The 22920-nt window shown below is 41.1% G+C and overlaps 1 protein-coding gene across 1 annotated transcript; it reads left to right on the plus strand.

The window, feature by feature from the left end:
• The first annotated feature begins 11019 nt into the window (after positions 1-11019).
• Positions 11020-19945, plus strand: wdr36 (WD repeat domain 36). The gene is made up of 22 exons (XM_063463895.1): positions 11020-11281; positions 12073-12100; positions 12193-12293; positions 12622-12739; positions 12832-12964; positions 13400-13454; positions 13548-13680; positions 13772-13947; positions 15587-15707; positions 15861-15926; positions 16206-16295; positions 16377-16519; positions 16606-16723; positions 17245-17410; positions 17512-17620; positions 17702-17781; positions 17872-17979; positions 18102-18333; positions 18795-18914; positions 19025-19106; positions 19467-19654; positions 19747-19945. Exons 1-22 carry the CDS (start codon positions 11135-11137, stop codon positions 19894-19896), a joined length of 2664 nt encoding a protein of 887 aa, XP_063319965.1. The 5' UTR covers positions 11020-11134; the 3' UTR covers positions 19897-19945.
• The last annotated feature ends 2975 nt before the right edge of the window (positions 19946-22920 follow it).

Below are 22920 nucleotides of genomic sequence, written 5' to 3' on the forward strand. Positions count from 1 at the left end.
TCAATGACAGCCCAGTCTACAGAGTGGCCTCAGAGGCAAATGGGAAAAGAGTGCGTGTTCTGCATCGCAATCTACTGCATCTTGTCAATGAGCTTCCTGCGGACTTGCCTGCTGTAAATAAGGGGGACGGGCCATCCGCCGTCAAGAAAAAGAAACCAAAACCAGCTCAAAGAGAGACAGCATTTCAACCCCACTCTGACACAAGCTCCGATGATGAGAGTTCAATGTATTATGAGTTGAGGTATGATTTGAGGAGTAGAACCAAAGAGGATGCTCTACATACCTATAACCTTAAGGGGAACAGCTGAGTTCAGCAGAGTGGTCAACTGTGGAGCACCTCAGCCGATAGAAGCAACAGTATTGGGGGAACGAACAGCAACAGATGAATTGAGGGAAACAGGAATGGAACAAGATGGTGGACACCAAAACACTGAACTTGACAATGACATGGGAGAGGAGGAACATGAGATGGGACGGGAATCAGGAGTCACCGAAGTGCCTTTCACAGTCGACGGAGGAGAAGTTGGACTGCCGCTTTCAGAAAGGGCACGGTATACACCCAATGTGACCCCGCCGACAAATGAATCAGTTCCAAGAAGGTCTACTAGAGAACGACGACCTGCTACACATTTCACATATGACACCCTTGGCCAGCCCTCTCTCCGGGTACACCCATCAGTCAGTTGTGCTGAAGTGCACGAGTCACCAAACACAACACACTACACCATGCCATCATATTCCCTGTTACCTTACTTCCCCCTAGTGCCATATCACATTCCGACATCTCACTGGGCACACCCAGGCACCTTCCCTGTATATTATAACCGCCCAATCTATACATGTTAGTAAACAAGGAATGTGGGTATGTGGGAAGGGAATGTGATTTGAATTGTTTGAATAATGAGGATAATGAATATTAAAGGGTAAGAGGTTAAATGTCAGGAGCCATTTTCTTTTTGTTGGGGAGTGTGTGACGCCCACAAGTGTATGGTCACAATTATAATTTTTTTGTGAATTGTTTTGATGTAAAAGACCTGATTTTATGGTGGTATGGCACGTTTCATTTTGAGTTATGGACAATGTAATTGCGTGGCATTGCCACAAGGGGGAGATAGTGCTGACTGCGATAGGTCGTTGCAACGCTTCTGTGCCTCAGACGAGGAAGAGCCTGCAGACCGAACGCAACTGATGTCTCCTGTCTCTGCTTTTCTGTTAAAAATACAGGTTAGTACTTTAAGTTTGCTCACGGCAATGTACATATAAAGGCCAGTAACCTTTTTCTGTCTTTGGTTAAAGACCGCAAATGTTGTGAGAGAGTGTGTTTTCAGTGATTGAGAGAAAGCTAACTATACCGCCATTTGTAATGCAAGCCGCCATTTCACTCGTAGTCTAAATAGGCAGCTGGTCTTATTACCCGTTTTATTTTGTGACAAACGCAGTTCTTACGGTGTGTTCACACCGAACGCGATAGAGGCGGCCAGAGCGTCAGGTTTACATGTAAAGTCAATGGAAAGAGCGCGATGACACGCGATTGCGCGTCCGGCGAAAATTCTGAAGCAGATTTGCGTCGCGAAAACGCCTGAAACGCGCGTCAGTGTACCGCGTCTGGCGCGTTTGACTCGCGGAAAAAACCACGCGCGTGAGTTTTTGTGTTGCATTTTGTGCATACGCGTGTTTCGCCTCTAACGCTCGAGTTGGAAAAATTTGAACTCCAGCGTCAAATCGCGCCGCGTCAACCAATCAGGAGCCTGGTGACGTGGCTGTAACCTAGGTCAAAGGGGCAGATCCAGCCAAAGCCCTTCATTCTTCAATGGAGGGAAGGCTAATCAACGCCGTAGCAAACAACCCGGAGCTGTACGACACCAGCGGCTTTGTGTACCGAGACAGGAATATAAAGGACCGAGTTTGGAGGAAGAAATGTGAAGAGATCGGGCAACCTGGTAAGTTCATTCATTTCTCTTTTTACATTTTTCACTGACCCGGGGAAGCCGCACAAAAGCTAGCAAGCCACCGCTATTTTCCCACTGATGTACAAATACCGTTCTGCTTTTATGCATGCTGTCATATAGGAATATATTTTGTTTATTAATAAACAGCAAACAGTGGTCCCGCTTATCCGTCGCTGCCTCGCTTTTTCGCTGATTTTTTTTATTTATTTATTTTTGCACAGTACAGCATTACATTCTGCAGCCTGATTGACAAATCTCCTCCGTGCTGTGTCTCCTGCGCTTGTCAAATTTATCATGTTTTGTTTTGATAACCATGACGTCCAATAGATAAAACAGCCCAAAAACACCCATAACTATGACCTTCATTCGGAAATAGACACCTGCACCGCGAGGGAAAAAGGCGCACAAAAGTGGCAGGCAGATGAAGACAAAGCACGGAATAATAATACTTTTACGTTATGCAATCTACAAAGGTTTTCACCTTACGAATCAACTTGTGAGAACTGTGAGTAATGTTCATGTGTGTGGGGGAAAGAAGTGTATTAAGTGTGTGGCGAGGGGCTAGTTATTCTGACAACCCCTGCTGCAATAAATGAGGGACCACTGTATATACTTTCTCTATGACTATTGTTTAAAACCTGTTAACATTTAATATTGTCTTGATAGAACCAACTGAATCTGCAGCAGAGCATCACCTGTTGCTTCTCCTTGCTCCCCAGTCCCTGAGCTCCTGCTGCTGCACCCACAGGTATGTAGTTGTAGCATCAGATGTACAGCACGCACTGATAGCTTTTTACTCGGTGGGATTCCCTTGTGAACACCTTTACTAAATATCTACAACCAATCTGTTTATATCCTGTTGTTGGTTTTTTTTTGTTGTTTTTCAATGTTGAAATGAAAATCTAGCATCAGCCTTCTCATTTCTTTGTGTTTTGTGCTGTTTTACAAGCCCAGAGAGGAGGACAGCTCCGAGGCAGATGAGGGACGGGTCCCAGGATGATCCATTGGCGGTGGAGCTGGCCATCCTGGAGTTCCTGAAGAGGCCACGCCAGTCTCCAATGGAGCATTTCCTCCTCAGCCTTGTTCCTGCTCTGGAGAGCAGCTGGGTCCTTTTTATTCCTGTCTCTCTGTAAATACTTATATTTTATATATTTATGTTTAATGTTTTTCTGTTTGAGAATTTTAATATTATTTCAAATAAATTTTTATAATGACTAATGTCTCAGTTCTACCACACAGCAAATGTTGGCACACAACTTGACACATGTAGAATTTATTTCATATTATACTAATGACAAAATATACTAATACAGTGGGATGCAAAAGTTTGGGCAACCTTGTTAATAGCCATTATTTTCCTGTATAAATCGTTGGTTGTTACAATAATAAATGTCAGTTAAATATATCGTATAGGAGACACACACATTGATATTTGAGAAGTGAAAAGAAGTTTACTGGATTTACAAAAAGTGTGCAATAATTGTTTAAACAAAATCAAGCAGGTGCATAAATTTGGGCACCACAAAAAAAGAAATGGAATAAATATTTAGTGTATATCAATGTGTGTGTCTCCTATATGATATATGGGGGGCCTTTGTCTGGACGTGCTCCCCATCCAGAGCTCCACAGCAGAGAGGGAAGTTCCAGCGCTCCTGGAGTCCCTCTGTGATGGACCGCCAGTCTCCAGGTGAAGGCACCGCCATGAAGTCGTCCACTAGACAGTCCCAGATGGCCGTCGCTACCTGGGGGGTGATCTGGCACACCGTGGACACACCGACTCTGAAACTGAACGCGATGTTCCTGAAGGAGTCCCCGGTGGCAAGGGACCTGGACAAAATTGTTCAAAATTAGTATTATGTGTACTGCAGTTACAAAATACAATATTCAAATTCCAAAATACTTTTGTGATGTCAGATTTCAATTACAAAACATAAATCTTACATAAAACATTTGATAATTATAAGGATAATTACATACTATATATTAGATATAATATAAAACAGTTGTTTTGTTTTAACTTTAACATATCATAATTTGATTGGTAGCAACTTTTACCACTACAGTGAGCCAATCACTTATAATTCCTCAACATGTGAATCAGGTAGGAATGAAGACAGACATTAATAGAAATAAAGAGTTGTATGTTGACATGTAGCCCTTTCCTTGCTTAAATCATTGTTAATATTTTTGAAGAATTAACCTGTGATAAGACAGCATATCAAGATAGAATATGCTAGATAGAGCCATATAACTAAAGATGAACCAAACTTCACAATTTCATCTAGCTCTGTTTTAAGAAAGGCTGGTGACCCCTGTTATAGAGTCTGACAGCTGCAGGGATTATATACAAATATTCAACTATACCAGAATTAAACCAGGTGTAAGTTAAAAAAAAAAGGAGTGAGTATCACTACAAAGATTAACTCTCAGTGGTTCTCGTACCACAGTTTGATATCAGAAAACACTGATAGACACCACAGCCATGCTATCATTGCAAACACTGATAACAGCATAAATCGAATTAAATCGGGACTTGATGAGACCTTTCGAGTATCACTAGAAATATTATAAACAGTCGTCTCCGTACCACAGTTTGCTATCAGTAAACACCGACGGCATTCACTGTTAGCATACCACAGCCATGTTAGCAGTGTATAAACGGATGGTTTAGCATATATTAGCACAGGTATCAATAAAGGACTACTATATTAAACACTTTTACTAACCTCAGGCAGATGGACAGGCGCTCTGCAGGTGGGATTGAGCGCCTGTAGTTGGTGTCTAGGCGGGCGATTCTGGGACCTACGCGGGACAGCAGGTCCTCAAACTGGGCGAGTGAAAGACGGTGATATCACTGTTATCGCCGTCATCCAGGCGTAACTCATGGAGCAAGTGGTGAAACTCACCAAACTGCTCACGCCTCTGGAGGACCGGACCCAGGTACTGCGAGGACGTCCTTAACGCCGCTGCTCTGCTCTCCTCAGTAAATAGAGAAGGGAGACTCTCTCTTCAAGCGCTAGCTCGACAACTGCCATCTAGCAAAGATACCGTCTGGCACAACTTCCTCCCACATCCCTCCCACATTTCCGGTTCACGCGCGTCAAAATATGCAATTTTGAGGCGCGGTGGATTTCTGTTGGACACGCGTCGAGGTGCGAATGTGCACGCGTCAAATTAGGGGCGTTTGGGGCGTTTTCGCTCGCGCCTATCGCGTTCGGTGTGAACACACCGTTAGACACTTCTTTTAACCTGACATTATTTGAAGTTATAGTTGGTTAGAACCTACCCAGTTCTTATGTGTCAAATGTAAATAGTCTGATGTATACTGTTTGTGGATGATTGTAAACTGTTTGTGAGCAATGATAGAATATTTTTGTTTATTGTTATTAGTGTAATATATTGTTTGAATCTGTTAAATTAAAAAGAAAGTACAATGGCGACATAAGCAGGTTAGTTGCAGTGTTGATGGTACTGCACAGAAATGTTTTTGATGCTGAACAGCAGTAGAATTGGTTACAGATTTATTGTAAATAAGGACACTCATATACAGTGATTATTTTGTAAGTTTATTCTTGCGAGAGTGCAAGGTGACCAAAAGGGTTTGAGCTATGGACTTAATTGAATGTGTTTGTGTTGTTGAAACAGAAAGGTGTGTGTCTAAATGAAAAGAAAAGGACGTTGTTTAATTCTGTTAATAAATGAGACGAGGAAGAGCCTGCAGACCGAACGCAACTGATGTCTCCTGTCTCTGCTTTTCTGTTAAAAATACAGTTTCAAAACAGGCCCATCGAAGGCCTGTAACAAATACACATGTACTTTTTACAGCTGGACTCAGCTCTACATTCAATAAATGCCTTTAATGGTCCCCTCAATATTTTCTCCCTGCAGTCAGTGAAATCAGGATGTCTGAGTTTCTGTCACTTCCTGTTCTCACATGCTTTCTCCATCTGGACGTGCGCGGTTTCTAACGGTCCTGCTGTGATGGCGCAGATCAAACTCATTCCCAGTACAGATGAATACATCTGTTATGAAACTATCTTCAGTCTCTGAAAACACTTCGGGAAAAACGTTTTTAAAAAACTAAATACTCAAAGAACAAAAAAACAAAAAACATTGTTAATGCTTAGTTTCACTTTCAGAGTCCTGCTTCCTTCTTTAGCTCTCTGTCTCTCCAGCCTTTCTCTCCTACCTGCTACAATCACTATGACATAACAAGCGGATTCTCACCTTTTGGTCTGCAGAAGCTGAGAGTCTGAGCAGCTCCGACAAGTCACTCTTCAAAATGTCTGAGCAGCTGAGATGTCCTCACTCAGGCTGTATCCCAATTCAGGGTCTGCAGCCTTAAAGACCGCATTTTAAGGCCGATTGCGTCACAGCGACGCGCCGAAGGCTGTCCCAATTCGAAGGCTGCTCGAAATGCGGCCCTCAAATCCATCCTTCATTTCCATGAATTTTAAGGATGTGGCGGTGTACACTTCGTGGCCCAACATATCCCAGACTTCATAGCGCGGCGGTGGGTGTGGATAATTTTGCCGAAAAAAACGGTGGAAGCGGAGCAGCCAAAGAGTAAACTTTTAAAAGTAAGTACTGAATATTATGTAACTTATTTATGTGCAAATGTTTAATAATGAAGAACATTAAAACATTACTGTTGGCCACATGTCGGCAAAGTTATGTGACAGCGATGTTTGTACTTTCAGGTTTACTTGGTTTTAAAGCCTTTACTTTAAAATATACGCTGTTCAATAGTTGACCTTAATCTTACAGAGAATGTGATGATTTTATGGATAATTAAAGTCAGTCATATATCCACAAACACAACAAGCTGAAAGTCAGTGAATGCTGCTCGGTTTGCAGTCCTGAATATCACGGCACAAGCAGGATTCACTGCACTGTTAATGTTAGCTATGTTATATTGCTGCCTCTGTTCGGTGGTGTCGAGCCAAACGGACTTTAACGTGTGTTTGAACGAGCTGACGGTTCACTCGTTAAGCTGAAAGAAAGATGCTTTAATCACAGGAGTCACACATGTGTCCACTGGACCATCTGGGAACTCTTCTTGTTTAGCACCTGTAACAACACAAACACTAAATCCTCCTGTTTTGTAGCAGTGTATACTCCTGAGACTGTCACCTGTCTGTCTGTCCTGAATCAGTCTTATTAGGTAATTTTCAAATAATTTGATCATTCCAGTGTTTTCAGTGTGGGAGAAAGTACTCAGGGCCTTCAGGTTAAACACTATGAAAGGCAGCAACAAGTTTAATATTCAGAAACCTAAAGTATGTATCAGCAGCAGAATGGAGCTAAAAATAAATGTTTGTTTCAGTTCTATGAAGCTTTGAGTATTTTGGATTAGTAGCACTGCTGTGTTTGTTGCATCATATTGCTGTAATTGTTTATATGCTTTATATATTCTGAGGTAAGTTGATCTATAGTGTTACATCATATTCTATAAGGATGTTATGTGTTTGTATACTTTCTGCACAGTTTGACCCATTTAGCAGAAGTCAGCCTGTTTAAGGCTCTGATATCTATTCTGTATGACTTAAAGCAGTTATGACATGGTCTGATTTTCTCACCCAATAAAGGAATATTTAATATATCAGTCTACTCTTCATTCTATCAGAAACAGTTATCACAGCTCATACATTTTCTTTTTACACATGTATGTAAGCACTGAGCCAAATGTAATAATGCCAACATATTAGACGAACAATATTTGTCTCTTATGTATAATATATATCTACATATACACTATCAAAGGTATTTATCTTTGAGTGAAGATAGGAAATATAAATAACTGCAACTTGAATCTTTGACACAGAGTTCAAGTTCACTGCTGTAATAACTAATAATGATTAATATAATAACTATAATATTGGCCATATTATAGTTACATTACCAAAGTGAGATGACTTTAGTCTCATGAACAACATTAGCTAATTGTTATTTACTAACTAATCGTAAAATTCAGTACAGAAATGAAGCCCAACAATCATGTTTTACAGTCCTGTGGTCTCAGCCTCAGATACTTATTAAATCACACAAAGCTCATGTAGAAACAAACACACGAACAAAATATGTTCTCCTTCATTTCTGTCAAACAAAGCTGTATGAAACGTTTCCAGCTGTTAGTATCATGGTTGCTAGGCAACCTGGGCAGCGCGACGGAGGCTAGACCGTCCCATTTCACAAGCCTACGCGCATCGCAGTTCTGGCCTTAGCGGTCTTTGAGTACGCGGCCCTTGAGTACCGTTGAGGCTGCGTACTTTAAGGTTGCAGACCCTGAATTGGGATACAGCCTCAGTCCCACCATGAAGTTTGTTTCTGAAATCACATGGTCTCCAGTTAGCGCTTTTTTATTATTATTAATGTGGACCAATCAGAGTCACAGATGCTGCTCACAAACAGCATGAACTCTGACATCAGAGCATCGCCTAACTTTGAGGTTAAGTTTTCTGAACCAATGAAAGTGTCAGTGTAAAGAACTGAACCTGCACATTAAATGCCTCAATTATCTTAATAGAAGGAAAAGAAGCTCTTTCAACAGTTCACCTAAATTTCTTTAGATGATAAAAAAAATGTTGCTGTATTGAATGACAGAACTCTGTCAGCACAATTATAAGAAAAAAATATTTAAAAGTATAGAAAATATTCTGGCAGTTCATATCTAAGGCTGTCCTCTAATTATAAAACAGGAAGTTTTCTTCATAAACAGAAAATCTTCTCTTTCTTTCTGTTTTCTTACTGGGGACCAATTTGCAAAAAAAGAAAAGAAAAAAATCTATTATATAAAATTACTGTTTTATTCTTTATTCTTCTGAAAGCTGTGAGTATGTTTAAAGTAACGAGTACTTTGGAGTATTTTGAAGAACAGAAATATTTAAATTTAAATTAAATACATTAAAATACCTCTGAATGTTTTCTCTCATGTTATTTGTGGTGTTTAGAAGTAAAGAGAATCTGAGACAGACGCTCACTTTTCACCAGTAAGATATGCTTACTGTACGGTTATTGATTATCTGCAGATGGACACATCAAATCAGACATAAAGGGAGTCCTCCTGCTCTGGGTGACACTGATGGGATAATCTGTGAGGGTTTTTCTCCTGTCTGTCCCCCTCTGGGCCAGAAACCAGCGTTGGCCCTCCATGCTGAAGAAGGTTTCTATCAAAGTCTCCTCAAGCTGTAAAAAGACATTCTTGTTTAATTTTATTCATTTTGTAAAAACACAAAATTGTTCCAGTTTATTATAAAAACCTTAATCAGAACTGAAAAATGTGAAACACTCAGATGTTGTTCATACAATCTGTTTATTGATCATCATGAATCATTTTAAAGCCTCTGAAGAAGAAACAGAACAGCAGCTTTTCTAATGAAATGGAGAAATAACTGGTCAGTGTTACAGAGTTCAGTCAGTTTAAAAAAGCTGCTAAGCTTCTAACATAGAATTATTTCTCTGTCTGCTCACAGTCTCCTTCTTACATCATTGCACAATAATGATGTCATCGTGTATTAAACTGTTTACCAGCTCCTGGTATTTATCAAACCTGTATCTCAAAGCTGCTCTGCTTCCTTCACCCACTCTGCTCCTCATCTCCTCCAGTGTCCCGACCTTCTCTGTCTCCGTTCTGATTTATTCTTCTCAAACTTCTTCACATGTTTTATTGTCTTCTGAACTTGTAGGATGTATTCCACATAGAACTGGCTGTCTTACACACGAGCATCTGCAGAAGACTTGTTGATACAAATTGTGCATTTTCCACTTTTGATTTTCTCACAGTCCCTAGGTTTCTTTGCCTTTTTGCATGGCTTGTGACAGTTCTCCTCACACTTAGTGCACCAGGTAACTCCATATTGTTAACTCAAATCTGCATACTCAAATATTTTTGTATCTTTGTAGAACTTAGCTTCAGATCCTGTAGGTTGATTGTTCCCCATGTTCTTTCAGAGCTTCTTGATCCTGTTCAATTTCTGCCTGTGTCCCTCAAGCCAGGTTGATTCTGTCTTTTAGGGTTCAGGTGCTGGCAGTGCACTAAGAAATTTGCAGATCAGTCTATAGTTAACCAAGACAACTGGATCAAGTAAGTTTTAAGTTATGGTTTAATTACAGCCAACTTAAAACACTGCTAATGCAGATAAATTTATCAAATTTAGTATTAAAGCATTAAGTCTTGTTTGATCAGTGTTGTAACTTAAGAATGGGACCTGTGCTGGCTCATGTGTTCAAACTGTTATCTATTTAAAAAGTTATAGCCTGTTACTCTAATGTAAATAACAAAGTCATAATAAAAGTCATCAGTTATACTTTCATGTGCCAGCAGGTTCTTATCAGTCAGTCTGAATAGCTCAACATAATATTATTATTATAATTTTGACTTCCAGATCAATCTACTGACTTTGGAGGAGAGGTCAGAGGTCAAATGTGACTTTTATTTTCTTCATGTCAACGACACACACCACATGTGTAAAAATGATAGTTTCCAGGTTAAAAGTCTTTTGTCAGTTTTCTACCAATTAATGATTAAGTTGATTCATTTGGTTTATGTTGTCCTGGTAACCTGGATAAGTGACAGAAAATGGAAGGATGAAAGCAAACATGGTTGAAACACTGATGTCACCTCCAAAATGGACCCAGAATAAAACCTGCCTCACACAGAGAAAAAAATATCAATCAGATTATTTCAAAGAATAAATAAAACGTCTTTAATTAAATGCTACATTTTAATATGAACTGACTTCACTCAGGAGAAATGAGTATACATCTAGATTAGATATAATTCAAAAATGAAACTAGTTCAGTTTCTAATGTGTCTCAGCTCTAATGTAAGATCATTACATTATGCAGAGAACTGTTTTCTGTATTGTTTAAATCTGAAGCTCCTTCACAGTTTGAGCTCTTTCTGCATAAAACCAGGAAAACCAGGCAGAATATTCCAAAGTTTTATTTCTCATTCTGTTCCGACTCTGCGCTCACGGTTCTGTCCTGTTTCTGTCCAGCAGGTGGCGGCACTGAGCCGAAGCGGAACCTTGCCGAGCCGGCGGGATGTGTTTCCTGCCGGACTTGATTCCTCGTGGCTCCTTCGTGTGTGTTTTCTCTGCGGCTCCTCGCGGTGCCTGCTGTTTACCTGCGTCTCCCTGTCTATTCGGTGCTCTCTCAGGAGTGCTGTTCTCTGGTGAGCGGACATGCCGGCCGGCGGCAGCTCTTTGTTCTCCGGTTTCCGGGTCCTGGGACTTTATTCCAACCACGTGCCGCACGCGCTCCGGTACCACTTGAAGCACCGGGAGTTCTATGTGGTGACGGCGGTCGGCCGGAGCTTCCACACGTTCAACGTAAGAACAGCCGCACGTGCTCACACACACAGTCTCACACTTAGTGTAAACCTGACTAAGACCGCCTGCAGGAGGGGGAAAGGCCGAGACTTTATAACCGCTTATAAACACACACGGAGTTACAGTGACTTTACTTTAGGTTATGACGTTATGTCCACTCACCGCCCACTTTATTAGGCGCACTTTGCTGGTACCGGGTTGGGCCTCCTGCTTTAAAATGTTTTGGTCCATGTTGACATGACGTCATCACTCAGCTGCTGCAGATGTGTCAGCAGATGTCTCAGCACGTCCCAAAGGTGCTCTACTGGATTAAGATCTGGTGACTCTGGAGCCTACTAGAGTCCCGTGAATGCACTGGCATGTTCAAGAAACCAGCTTGATATTAAATGAGCTTCACAACCATGTTCATCAGAAGATGTTGATCCTCATCTGAGCGTCTGAGCTCCCTCTGTTTATACTCATTACTGATCTATGCCCTAATTGGTGGATTGCTGATAAGTTTTTTAAAGTACACCTGCAGCCTGAACACATTTGTAAAACCAGGTTTAATCAGGGTGGTTTGTAAAAAGTTATCCTTCAGTAATATGATAATCTTGTTATGACTGAGACATACAAAGAGGATCAGAGATGAAGAAGGTTTTATTGATACCATCATGAGTATTGTTTTATTTGCGGATTTCTGATCAGTTTCCTGTGTGGAGTTCATCCTGAGCACCTGTTACTCTGAAAATAACCTGAATGCTGTGGCTGATATCTGTTGATTATTGATGATCTGTATTGGTCTCCTGCAGGTGAACAGGTTGGGGATCGTTGCTGTCAGTGAGTACTTAGATTTTTATTTTATTTTACTTCTCTCTGATTGGCTGCTCTGTTGTGATGTACTTTAATGAAATTGTGATGTTGTTGTCCAGGTAACAGCCTACCAGATGACATCACCTGTTTGGCAGCCGACAGGATGTTGGTGTTCGCCGCCACCGGACGGCTCATCAGCGCCTTTGCCAGGAACAAAGAGGTACCAAAACTGTAACCAAACATTATCATTTTTTTAAAAAAAAAATTTAATTCTGACTTTTACTTTATTTTTTAGTTAAACAAATTATTTAATTTTCAAACATAAAAACAATAAAAATATTTATAATGTTTGGTGCTTTTGCTTTTCTGAAATTCAAATTAGAAAAAAAAATTAAATGTTATTTAAATAACTAATTAAAAAATCTGTTTTATTTCTATTTGAATTATTTTTTTCTTTATGGTCAGATAAATTTAAATTAAATAATAAAATTAAATAATAAAAACGAGCCGAAAATAAAAAATGAACCAGTAGTTTGCTCTCCGTACAGGTGGTGATGCATTACAACGGTCATGAACAGGAAGTGCGCCTGCTGCTGCCTCTGGGTGATCAGCTGATCTCTGCTGACAGCGGCGGTGATGTCATCGTGTGGGATGTCCAGAGTGGGGGTGAGTCTGAAGTGGTGGGGCTTGCCCTGCACTCACCTGCTGTAGTGTACATGTGCTCTTACCCATCATGCCTCACTCTCTCTGCCTCTCAGAGGTGTACCTGCGGCTGCACTTTGACCCAGCAACCTTTGACGTATCGGCCATGATGCACCCGAGCACCTACCTGAACAAGGTGCTCCTGGGGAGCTCTCAGGGTGCACTGCAGCTCTGGAACATCAAGACCAGGTGAGGGTGTAGCGCTCCACCCTGAACACTGACAGAAACACACATTCAGAAATCCCCCGAGAATCTGTTTGATTTTAGGTTTCCTTCCATGTCTCTGTGATGGTCGCTGTGTAAAACGTGCAAACTGCATACAAACACCAATGACACAACAATGACACAACTTCCATCAGCATGTTCAAAGGAGCCTCGACTGTCTCAGCTTGTGGGCCTTAGTCCTTACAAAAGTATCTTCTGCTGCAGCATGCTGTCAAAAATTAATTATTTTAAAATCTTAAATGTTTTTTATTCTTTTATAAAAAGTGACACACGTACATGTGTTTTAAATAAATATTTAAATTGTTGATGTTAATACTGTAAGCTACATGTGTATCCATATTACTGCGTCAGTGTTAATGTTAAAGTGATGAGGTGTTAATAAAGTTGTTTGATCCTCAGTAAGCTGCTCTTCACGTTCGCTGGCTGGTCGGCAGGAGTCACAGTTCTGCAGCAGGTCAGGAACTTCGCAGACTTTTATTGTTGGAAGTAAATACACACCTGATTCTTTTATTTTGAAAGATTTGTAAATGAACACTTAACTTTCCAGAGTCCTGCGGTGGATGTGGTTGGTGTTGGCACCGCAACAGGTCGCATCGTTATTCACAACATCCGACTGGACGAGACATTGATGAGCTTCACACAGGACTGGGGACCAATCACATCGCTCTCTTTCAGAACAGGTACACGTGATGATGTCATGCCCGTGGCGCTCGCTGCCATTGGCTCCGTCTCTCTTCACGTATTCACCATATCTTTACCTCTGTCTGTCAGACGGCCCTCCCATTGTGGCATCCGGCAGTCCTCAGGGCCACATTGCATTCTGGGATTTAGAACGTCGCCAGCTTGTCACTCAGCACAGACACGCCCACAAAACGTCCATCGCCGGGGCAACGTTCCTGCAAGGAGAGCCGATATTGGTTACCAACGGCGCCGACAACGCCATCAAGGTAAAAAACAAAACAAACGAGAGAGATTTATGAAAACCCTTTGGTAACTTTCTAATGTTTAACTTTTTAAATATTAAAGAAAAATTTAAAAAACACAATCCCACCAACAAACAACAAAAACCACAACAGCAAATAAAATTAAAACAGCTAAAAGTGTAAAAACAAAATAGAATATGAATCTACAAGAATAAAGTGATTGCATTTAAAAACAACAAAAACACAACTTTTAAAATTAACTACATATAACTAAATAATAACCAAACTAAAATCAGAGACTACGATGAATAACCCTCTGGGCCCAGGGTATAACTGGCCATTTTTGGCTACTTTTGATTTTACCTCTATATTTCACCTTTAAAAACTGTTCATCTTGCCTTGTTTGGTATCATTATTTTCAGCACAACCTCAAATTAGGGGATTGTAGAGTTATTTTTTCATTTTGACATACTGTATTAGCACAGTTGATCTAAATTCAGACAAAAAACATAAAATCCGAGTAGAAAAAAGTTATAATTTTTACTGTAAAAGCCACAAACATGTTTAACTTGAAATGCAAATACAAACTGTACATTTTTAAAAACTATGCACAAGTTTTGCAAACAACAAAGTTATATAGTACTATTTAACTAAAAATGCAGCCAAGGTCTCAGGTGTTTTTTTAGTTGTTTTTTTTAAAATAACCATTTAAAACTATTTAAGGAACAATCAGGTGTTTTGCATCAAATAAGAAGGCACACAAATTGTTTACTCCAAAAAAATAGTTTCTGTCCACTATAAGACCGAGGAGAACACCACAGGCCTAAACCCTGCAGGTCTGACAGCAGGAGGTGGATCAGCCCTCCTGTTTTTTAGCTGGAGACAGAGTTAACAATACATTCTGCCTTTGGTGGCTTTTTTGCACCAACTGTGACATTCAGCAGTATAACTGACACACAAAACAAAACAATGACTACACTACACACTAACTACAGCCTCCAAACACGCTAAATGTCACAAATCTCTCACGTATCAAAACTCGCGCTCTCTCTTTCTTTTGCTCTCTCTCTCTCGCCGGTGTCACTCCTAAAACTTCCCCCTCTTCCTAAACTACCAAATGTCAAATGTTGCCATAGAATTTTTTTGATTGGTTGACATGGTACACTTTAACACCAATGGGGGGGAAGGGGTGTTTTTTCTTTTTTTTTCTTTTTTACTCCCAAGCGGAGAGTGTTTGCTAGCGCTGTCCATAGAAAACGCTGTTTTTACCATTTCTTCCCGCTGTAAACACCACTGTTTGAAAAAAACATTGCTTGTATTTTTTATGATAACTCTAGTTTTATGTGGCCTATCAACACGATTTAAAAACTGGTATATAGTTTGAAGTCTGTGCATTCGACACAAGTTGAAACTGAGACTCTGGGTCACTGCATCTTGACCAGAGGGATAAAACCAGAGATCAACAAACAAAAAAAGAAGTATAAACAAGTATAAACTGCAGTAATAATAAAAACAAAGCAAAAAAAAAACTCCCAACAAAAGTCAGACATTGAGGAAAATATAAAAAATAACTTATATTATAAAGAAAATAATGAAAAGCAACATTCTCAATTAAATAATTACAACAAAATATAAAACAGTAGAAAACCTTTTCCCCCCTCAGGTTTGGATTTTTGATCAAGAAGGAGGCGGAGCCAGACTGTTGAGGATCCGTCAGGGACACAGCGCCCCGCCCACCACCATTCATCACCATGGCAATGACGGAAAAAACATCCTAAGTGCAGGTAAGATCAGATGATAATTTACATATTTCTTTATTTATTGTGCCATTTTTATTTTTTCTGTGTCCTCCTGTTTTGAACCCGCTGTTTACATTTTCTGATATTTTTTTAACTTCTTTATATTTATGTTTTGTGTTGCTTTTGCCCGCCCTCCAGGTCAGGATGGGACACTGCAGTCTTTCTCCACCGTCCACGAGCGCTTCAACAAGAACCTGGGTCATGGTAAGTTCAGCCCTCCCATCAGACTCTGTTCAAAAAATGTGACATTTTAGAGTCGCTTTCTCAGACTCAGTGTGTCTGTTGGCAGCCTCTCGATAACAATAACACAAAAATGATGACACAGAAAACTGAACTCTTACTGTTCGACCTATTTCCTTTATTGGTTGAGAACATCCTCCTGACTTCACCCACTGCAGTTTCATGTTGGACACTAAATGCTGCTGCTTTAATAAAAATCTTTTTTTTTTTTAATTGAGTATGGTTTACATTTATTTCTTTTAGGCTCTGTTAACAAAAAAAAGGAAAAGAAGAAGAAGAAAGGACTGACGTATGAGGAACTGCGACTTCCTGCCATCACAGCGTTCTCCTCCTGTGAGCACTATGACAAGCTGTGCAGAAGTCCATACAGAAAATGTTCCATTAAAGCTGACACTGTCCTTTTTCTGTTCACAGCTGTCACTCGTCAGTCAGACTGGGACGGCATCATCGCATGTCATCGTGATCGCCTAGCAACAACCACATGGAACTACCAGAGGTGCACGATGGGAGCGCACCATCTGCAACCACCAGGCTCCCGAAGGGGTGCCATCGCTACGGTAATAGCATCTTTAAACCTGTGTTTCTCTAAGCTCCTCTCCTGGATGGCTCTGAGGGTCACATGACTTCCTGTTTCTGCTCCCAGGCTGTTGACATCACTTCCTGTGGTAACTTTGCTGTAATTGGGTCATCTTGTGGCCGCGTGGACGTCTATAACCTGCAGTCCGGACTGCATCGGGGTTGCTACGGTGACGATGAGAAAGGTGTGTTCACCTTTTTTTTCCTGTGATTGGAGCACTGTCTCATTTTATTAACCCAAAGCCCCCGGAAACTGCAGTTTAATCTGTCCTGCTATCGAGCCTTTTATGCAAATATGAACATGTATACACAGAAACCTTAGAATCTCAGCTAAATGCTCATATAAATCATTTCTACAACTACCAAACACAGTGAAAACAAGCGATGATTAAAAGAGCAGTTGCGTATTTGCAAAAGAGTCCACTAAGCACAAACAATGGAGCCCCAAACCAACCCCACTTCATGTAACACGGTAAACAATGGCTCGTTAGCTCTCAGAGACCTCCGTCAATTATTGCACAACGTCTGAATAGTGCTGTCATTTTTTACTTTTCGGCTTCAGAAGGATAAATCTTTGCACAGATGATGTTTATATGTTGATTAATGATTTTCTGGATTAAAATGTGAACTTGGGCGTGTCATTTTCGAGCAGGAAGCTCAGAAAGCCCTGTAGTAACAGGTTAACCCCGATGTCTTGCTCCTCCAGCTCACAATGGTGTGGTGCGAGGCATCGCCACGGATACCCTGAACCAGCTGACCCTTACCACAGGCTCTGATTGGCTGCTGAAATTCTGGCGCTTCAAGTCGAAGAAGCTGGAAGAAGAGATGAAACTAAACACTGCGCCGGCTAGCATGAAGCTGCACAGGGAAAGGTAGCTAGGAGCTAGCATGATGCTAATAAACTGCATGATTAGCTGCCGCGAATGCTAACAATTAGCGTTCCCTAACACTGCTCACTCTGTTTCTCTGTTAGTGGGATGCTAGCATTAGCACTGGATGACTTCACTCTGGTGGTTGTCGACATAGAAACCAGAAGAGTCGTTAGGAAGTTTGCAGGTCACCACGGCAACATCAACGACATGGTGGGTTGGATGAAGGTGTTAGCATACATACACTACGTCACACAGTATGCAAACAGGAAGCTTAATGTTTTTATTCCTCAGACATTCAGCCCTGATGGCCGATGGCTGGTTACCGTGGCAATGGACTGTACCATCCGTACCTGGGACCTCCCCTCTGGAAGGTAAGACTCTGAACATTTTAATGTGTGACTGGGACAACTAATCAGAGACATTAGCTGATCATCAGATCCATCATTTTCTTCTCTCCTCAGTCTAGTCGACTGTTTCCTGGTTGCCACGGCGCCAGTGAGCGTGTCCTTGTCCCCGACAGGTGACTTCCTCGCAACAGCTCACGTTGACAGTCTGGGCCTCTACCTCTGGTATGAACTAATCACAATGCAGCCTTTGCTACAGCAGCCAATCAGGGGCTTTTTTTCTTGTTCACAATTGGTCACATGAAAGTCCATTATCAGGCAGTCACAGTGCAGTTGTCCTCCTTTAGGACCAATAAGAGCCTGTGTGGGCCTGTGGGGCTCCGCCCCCTCCCAGCTGACTACCAACCAGCTGTGGAGACTTTACCGGGCGTCACGGTGGAGGAGACAGAACAGGAGGTGAATTCTGAGGAGGAGGAGGATGTCTATCAGTCAGCTGAACAACTGGGGGCGGAGCTTGTAACTTTGTCTCTGCTGCCAGAGTCTCGGTGGAAGAGTCTGCTGCACCTCGATGAAATCAAGGTGAGGAACTGTCACTTTATTAGGAACACTGTGAGCAGCTGTGGTCCTTGATTTCAAAATCATTTTTAATGTGGAGGACAAAATATAAGAACCAGTGATAGCAGTTAAAACGTGAAGTGAAATGATCACTTTTTAACTTGGGTTGTTGCCAAAAATAAAAACAACATCATAATCCTGGGAAAAAGGAATAAACCTGACTGTGATTGATTCCCAGTCCCATCTTTGTATTTATTAAATCAAATATTTATGTTTTGTTTTTTTCATGTTCAGTCTGCTTCCTTTTAAAACCTCCCCACAGCACATACTGTTGATTCTTCCACATACCAGCTTCACCTGGGAGTGTGATGAGTCAGCTCATGAACAGATTCATTCTTTACATGATCACAAATCAGCTGATGGTCTCTAAGGATTGAGTACTGATCATGTAACAACCTCTCACCTGTGTGATTTGGTGTTTGTAGAAAAGGAATAAACCCGTGGCGCCCCCTGCTGCTCCAGCTGCTGCTCCCTTCTTCCTGCCGACAGTTCCCGGACTCACTCCTCGATTTGCGACACAAACACAAAGCGAGCACGAAACACAGGTAACATATGCCTGGGACCCGCTCACAACGCGACTCAAGTATGTTTTAGTCCAAACTGAGGATGTGCACTTTAATCATGTGTAAATAAAGGCGTGTTTCCTGTGTCTCAGTCTAAGGTGCTGAACTGGGGCGTGCTCTCTCAGAGGTCAGAGTTCATCTGCACTCTGGAGTCAGCTCTGACCACGGGATCATGTGAGTTGGGACAGGATTGTCTCACCTTCATGCTTTTATTTTTTAATACTAAAATCTAAAGCTGGTATTTAATCAGAATTTCAAAATAAAAGCTGCTTACTGAGCTGACGGAAAAACAAAATTAATGATAAAGAAAGAAAACAGCTTAATTTTTTTATACCTGAGGAGAGTCTGTAATGACAGTATCTGAATCAATTATCCAGTGATTGATTAAGACACGTTTTTGTGGTTTTTAGTGCATATCTGATATTGTCCGTAACATTATACTTTTGTATTTTATCAGAGTATAAATAGATGGTTTTCATCAAAGTTTGAAACACAAACCTGAGTTCTGATCAGAGATCAATACTCTCTCTGCAGTTGATCAGCCGCTGCGTCTCCTGAAGGATTGTGGGCCAGCAGCGCTCTCTGTTGAGCTCAACTCTCTGGGTCCAGAGGGGGGTGGAGCCAGAGAGCTCCTGCTAGTGTTCATTCAGATGATTGACAGCATGTTGGCCAGTGGGCGGGACTTTGACCTGGCCCACGCTTACCTGGCACTCTTCCTGAAGGTTAGCCAATCAGAACACACTCGTCAACTGTGCCGTCTTTTATTGCGAAAGTCTCTACACGATTTCCTGCTAACTTTTTTTTTTTTTTTTAGCTCCATCTTCGCTCTTTATCACAGGACGCCACCGCCATGGAAGCTTTGAACCACCTCTCGTCCCGGTTGGAGAAAGGTTGGGCGGAGCTACAAGCATCATTTGACCAATCGTTATGTCTGCTTTCATACGCAAAGAGCGCCCTGCTGTGACACACATACATACACTTTTTGTATTCTAATAAATTTGTTGTGGATTCTTCTTCTGTGTTTTTATTTCAACCATTCAATGAATCTTCTTAATGAAAGATTTCAGTGCTGATGTGCTTTTCTTCATCACTTTCCTAATGCGTGATCTCAATGGCAACATCTCGAGATGAAGGAGAATAAATGAGAGGTTTGGTGTTTGAGCTACACAGTGGATGTCTGCCTTATAAAAACTACAATGTCCAGAAGTTGTACTACAAAATGCATACCTTACTTCACTCAAATGTTTTTACTGAGATGTTTGAGCAGTTTATATAAGCGTGACATCCAGAGTTCAGTTGTGGGTTCATCAGTTGTGGGTTCATCAGCCGTTCAGGAAATAAAAAACACCATTAATGAACATCTTTGTGATCTGAGTCTGTCTCATGAACATTTCTGTGGATTATGGGATGGTATCATCGCCTATTGCGAATAGTATGTAATAATAGAATAGAATAAAAATGGTAAATGGCCTGTATTTGTATAGCACTTTACTTAGTCCCTATGGACCTCAAAGCGCTTTACACTACATTCAGTCATCCACCCATTCACACACTGGTGATGGCAAGCTACATTGTAGCCACAGCTGCCCTGGGGCGCACGGACAATGGCGCCACCGGGCCCTCTGACCACCACCAGTAGGCAACGGGTGAAGTGTCTTGCCCAAGGACACAAAGGCCGAGACTGTCGGAGCCGGGGTTCAAACCGGCAACCTTCCGATTACAAGACAAACTGCCAACTTGAGCCACGATCGCCCGAAAACATAAACCTTTAATTGTCCCACAGGGGGAAATTTGGTTGTAACAGCAGCAAAAAAACACATACATACAGAACAGGAGACAGGACATAGAACAGAAACAGAATTGTTTTTACACAGAACATATTTACACAATCTTTACTTTTTGTGTATTGTACCTCTGCATTAAAAAGTGAAATGTAACTTCCAATAAGTTAGTATACATAAACTGAGAAAAGTAATGTGCAATAAAGGGAGAATAGAAGCTGCTTATGTTAGAATTTAGGATTTGAGCATCTCTGATTGAGGCTGCAGAGACTCTGAACCTCAGTTGCTCCACCCGAGAAATGGAAGTGGCCAAGGATGTGACACCTGCTCTTCTTGTCTAGCTTTTGCTCCTTCTGATAAGCATGTTTTTTAAATGATTCCCGTTCATGCACACATTTACCATCACGCATACATGACAGGCACCATTGACACCCAACACTTTCACACATCAAGTACAGTTTCTTTAAACAAAATGTGTTTTCAGGTAAAGAAGGAAATCTTTTCATAGTAGTGTCAGAAACAGTGGATGAATAAACCCCTTCAAGTCTCCACCGTGTACAAACAGAGCATGTGTCTGTATTATCAAGGACATATTTACACACATTTGAGAAGCAGTTCTACACACCAATATTTGTATGGGATAGTGAAAACATATTCTACATTAAGAGCTTGTTCAGTCCTTTTCTGTGTAAACGCCATTATTGTTCTGGGACTGAGGGATGTTCGGATTGAGGAGTATTGAATTTTTGAAATGCTGTTGTCAGCTGTGATGCTGTAGTTGGTTAAAGTTACAGCGTAGTCGCATAAATCTGAACTATAGTGTGATAAATATTTAACTTGAGTGACAGTTACAGTCACCAGGAGCTGTTCATAATTAAAAAGCTGTTCCACAAACATGTTTTCAGACCAACGAAGATGTTTTCTGTGTGTGATGGTAATATTGTTCCATATCAAACATCTGGGAGGAGAACAGCTGTGCTGGTGCAGAACACTAAAGAAAAACATCTGCACACATGTTGGCATTTCTGGGTACAGCCACAAGGAGTCGCCCCCTGCTGGACACTATTTTCACACATTGGGAACATAAAAAGTTTTTTACATTAAAAAAAGTTTCCCGATAAACACGTTTTTACTTTCAAAACGTACTTTAAACAAAGAATGTTACCTCAACCTAAAAAAAATGATGGAATGGATTTTAAAAAAGGTTTTCTTCCAAGATAGCATGGAATAGATTATATAACATGCTGTTATATAATCTATTCCATGCTGTCTTAAAATGAATTTATTACTTGATAAGCTTAATAATTTATTTAGTAATTACTCTTACTGCACAAATAATACCACATCTAAATGAAAATGAACCATTACAAATGTAACTTCTGTATTTAAAATCTTCAAAGCTTGTAACTTTACATTAACTGTAACACTACCAACCTTTTTACGTAAAAGCACAACATATTTCTTAATATTAGCTACTGCATGTGACCTTTTACAGCTAAAATGTTGAAGCTTAGCTGTTTTAACTACTGTAATCATAAAAAAAAATTGCAACCTAAACATCACTTCCTATCATCGTCCCTAGCAAATAACTGTTTCTCCTTTTATGTTCCATACTTACTTGCCCTGGATCTGCTTGTGGAACCCGCTCATCTTTCTGTCCCTCATAACTGCTGGCATGTTGCTGTGTAGCTGTCTGCCTGACTTCTTCACTGCTGCAGCACCTGCTGCAAGGTGCTGCTGCTGGCTGTGCTGTTAAATATGTTGGTTAGACTGTGACATTTAGAGGATTCAGCATCTAATACCCGCATTTTTTTTTCTCTTGCCTTCTCAGCCCCACCCTTTTCTTTCCTTTTTTTTATTTGCAGTCGCGTTTTGCATCGTTTCTTTCCATCGTCTTTGCCTCCTACTCCACTTTTTCCTCCTACTCCACTTCTTCTTCTCCTTGCCTGGCGGCCACAGCCAATGCAGCTGGCATCCAACTTAGAGGTGCAGTGCTGCCCCCTAGAGTATGAAAAGTAAAAAAAAACAGGTGTTGAAAGCATGCGTGGAGCGTGGTGGGCCGGCCCGCCGGCCTTCCTGGAGTACCGGCCGTTCTGTGATTCTCCAGACTCCACAGATGCCCAGTCCGCCCCTGTAAAAGGGCCACCTTTACACCACGTGACTCATCGGAAGTGACGTCGTGCTGAGTAAGCTCAACCAAGCAGGAA

This window comes from Pelmatolapia mariae, linkage group LG20, assembly GCF_036321145.2.
Source record: "Pelmatolapia mariae isolate MD_Pm_ZW linkage group LG20, Pm_UMD_F_2, whole genome shotgun sequence".
NCBI classification, from domain to species: domain Eukaryota; kingdom Metazoa; phylum Chordata; class Actinopteri; order Cichliformes; family Cichlidae; genus Pelmatolapia; species Pelmatolapia mariae.

What these genes read in the sequence shown, in the direction of transcription:
- wdr36 (XM_063463895.1), top strand. Translation starts at nt 11,135, where the DNA reads ATGCCGGCCGGCGGCAGCTCTTTGTTCTCCGGTTTCCGGGTCCTGGGA. An exon ending in GAAGGGGTGCCATCGCTACG is followed by an intron (nt 16,520 to 16,605) that starts GTAATAGCATCT and finishes TTCTGCTCCCAG; the next exon opens with GCTGTTGACATCACTTCCTG. An exon ending in ACCTGGCACTCTTCCTGAAG is followed by an intron (nt 19,655 to 19,746) that starts GTTAGCCAATCA and finishes TTTTTTTTTTAG; the next exon opens with CTCCATCTTCGCTCTTTATC.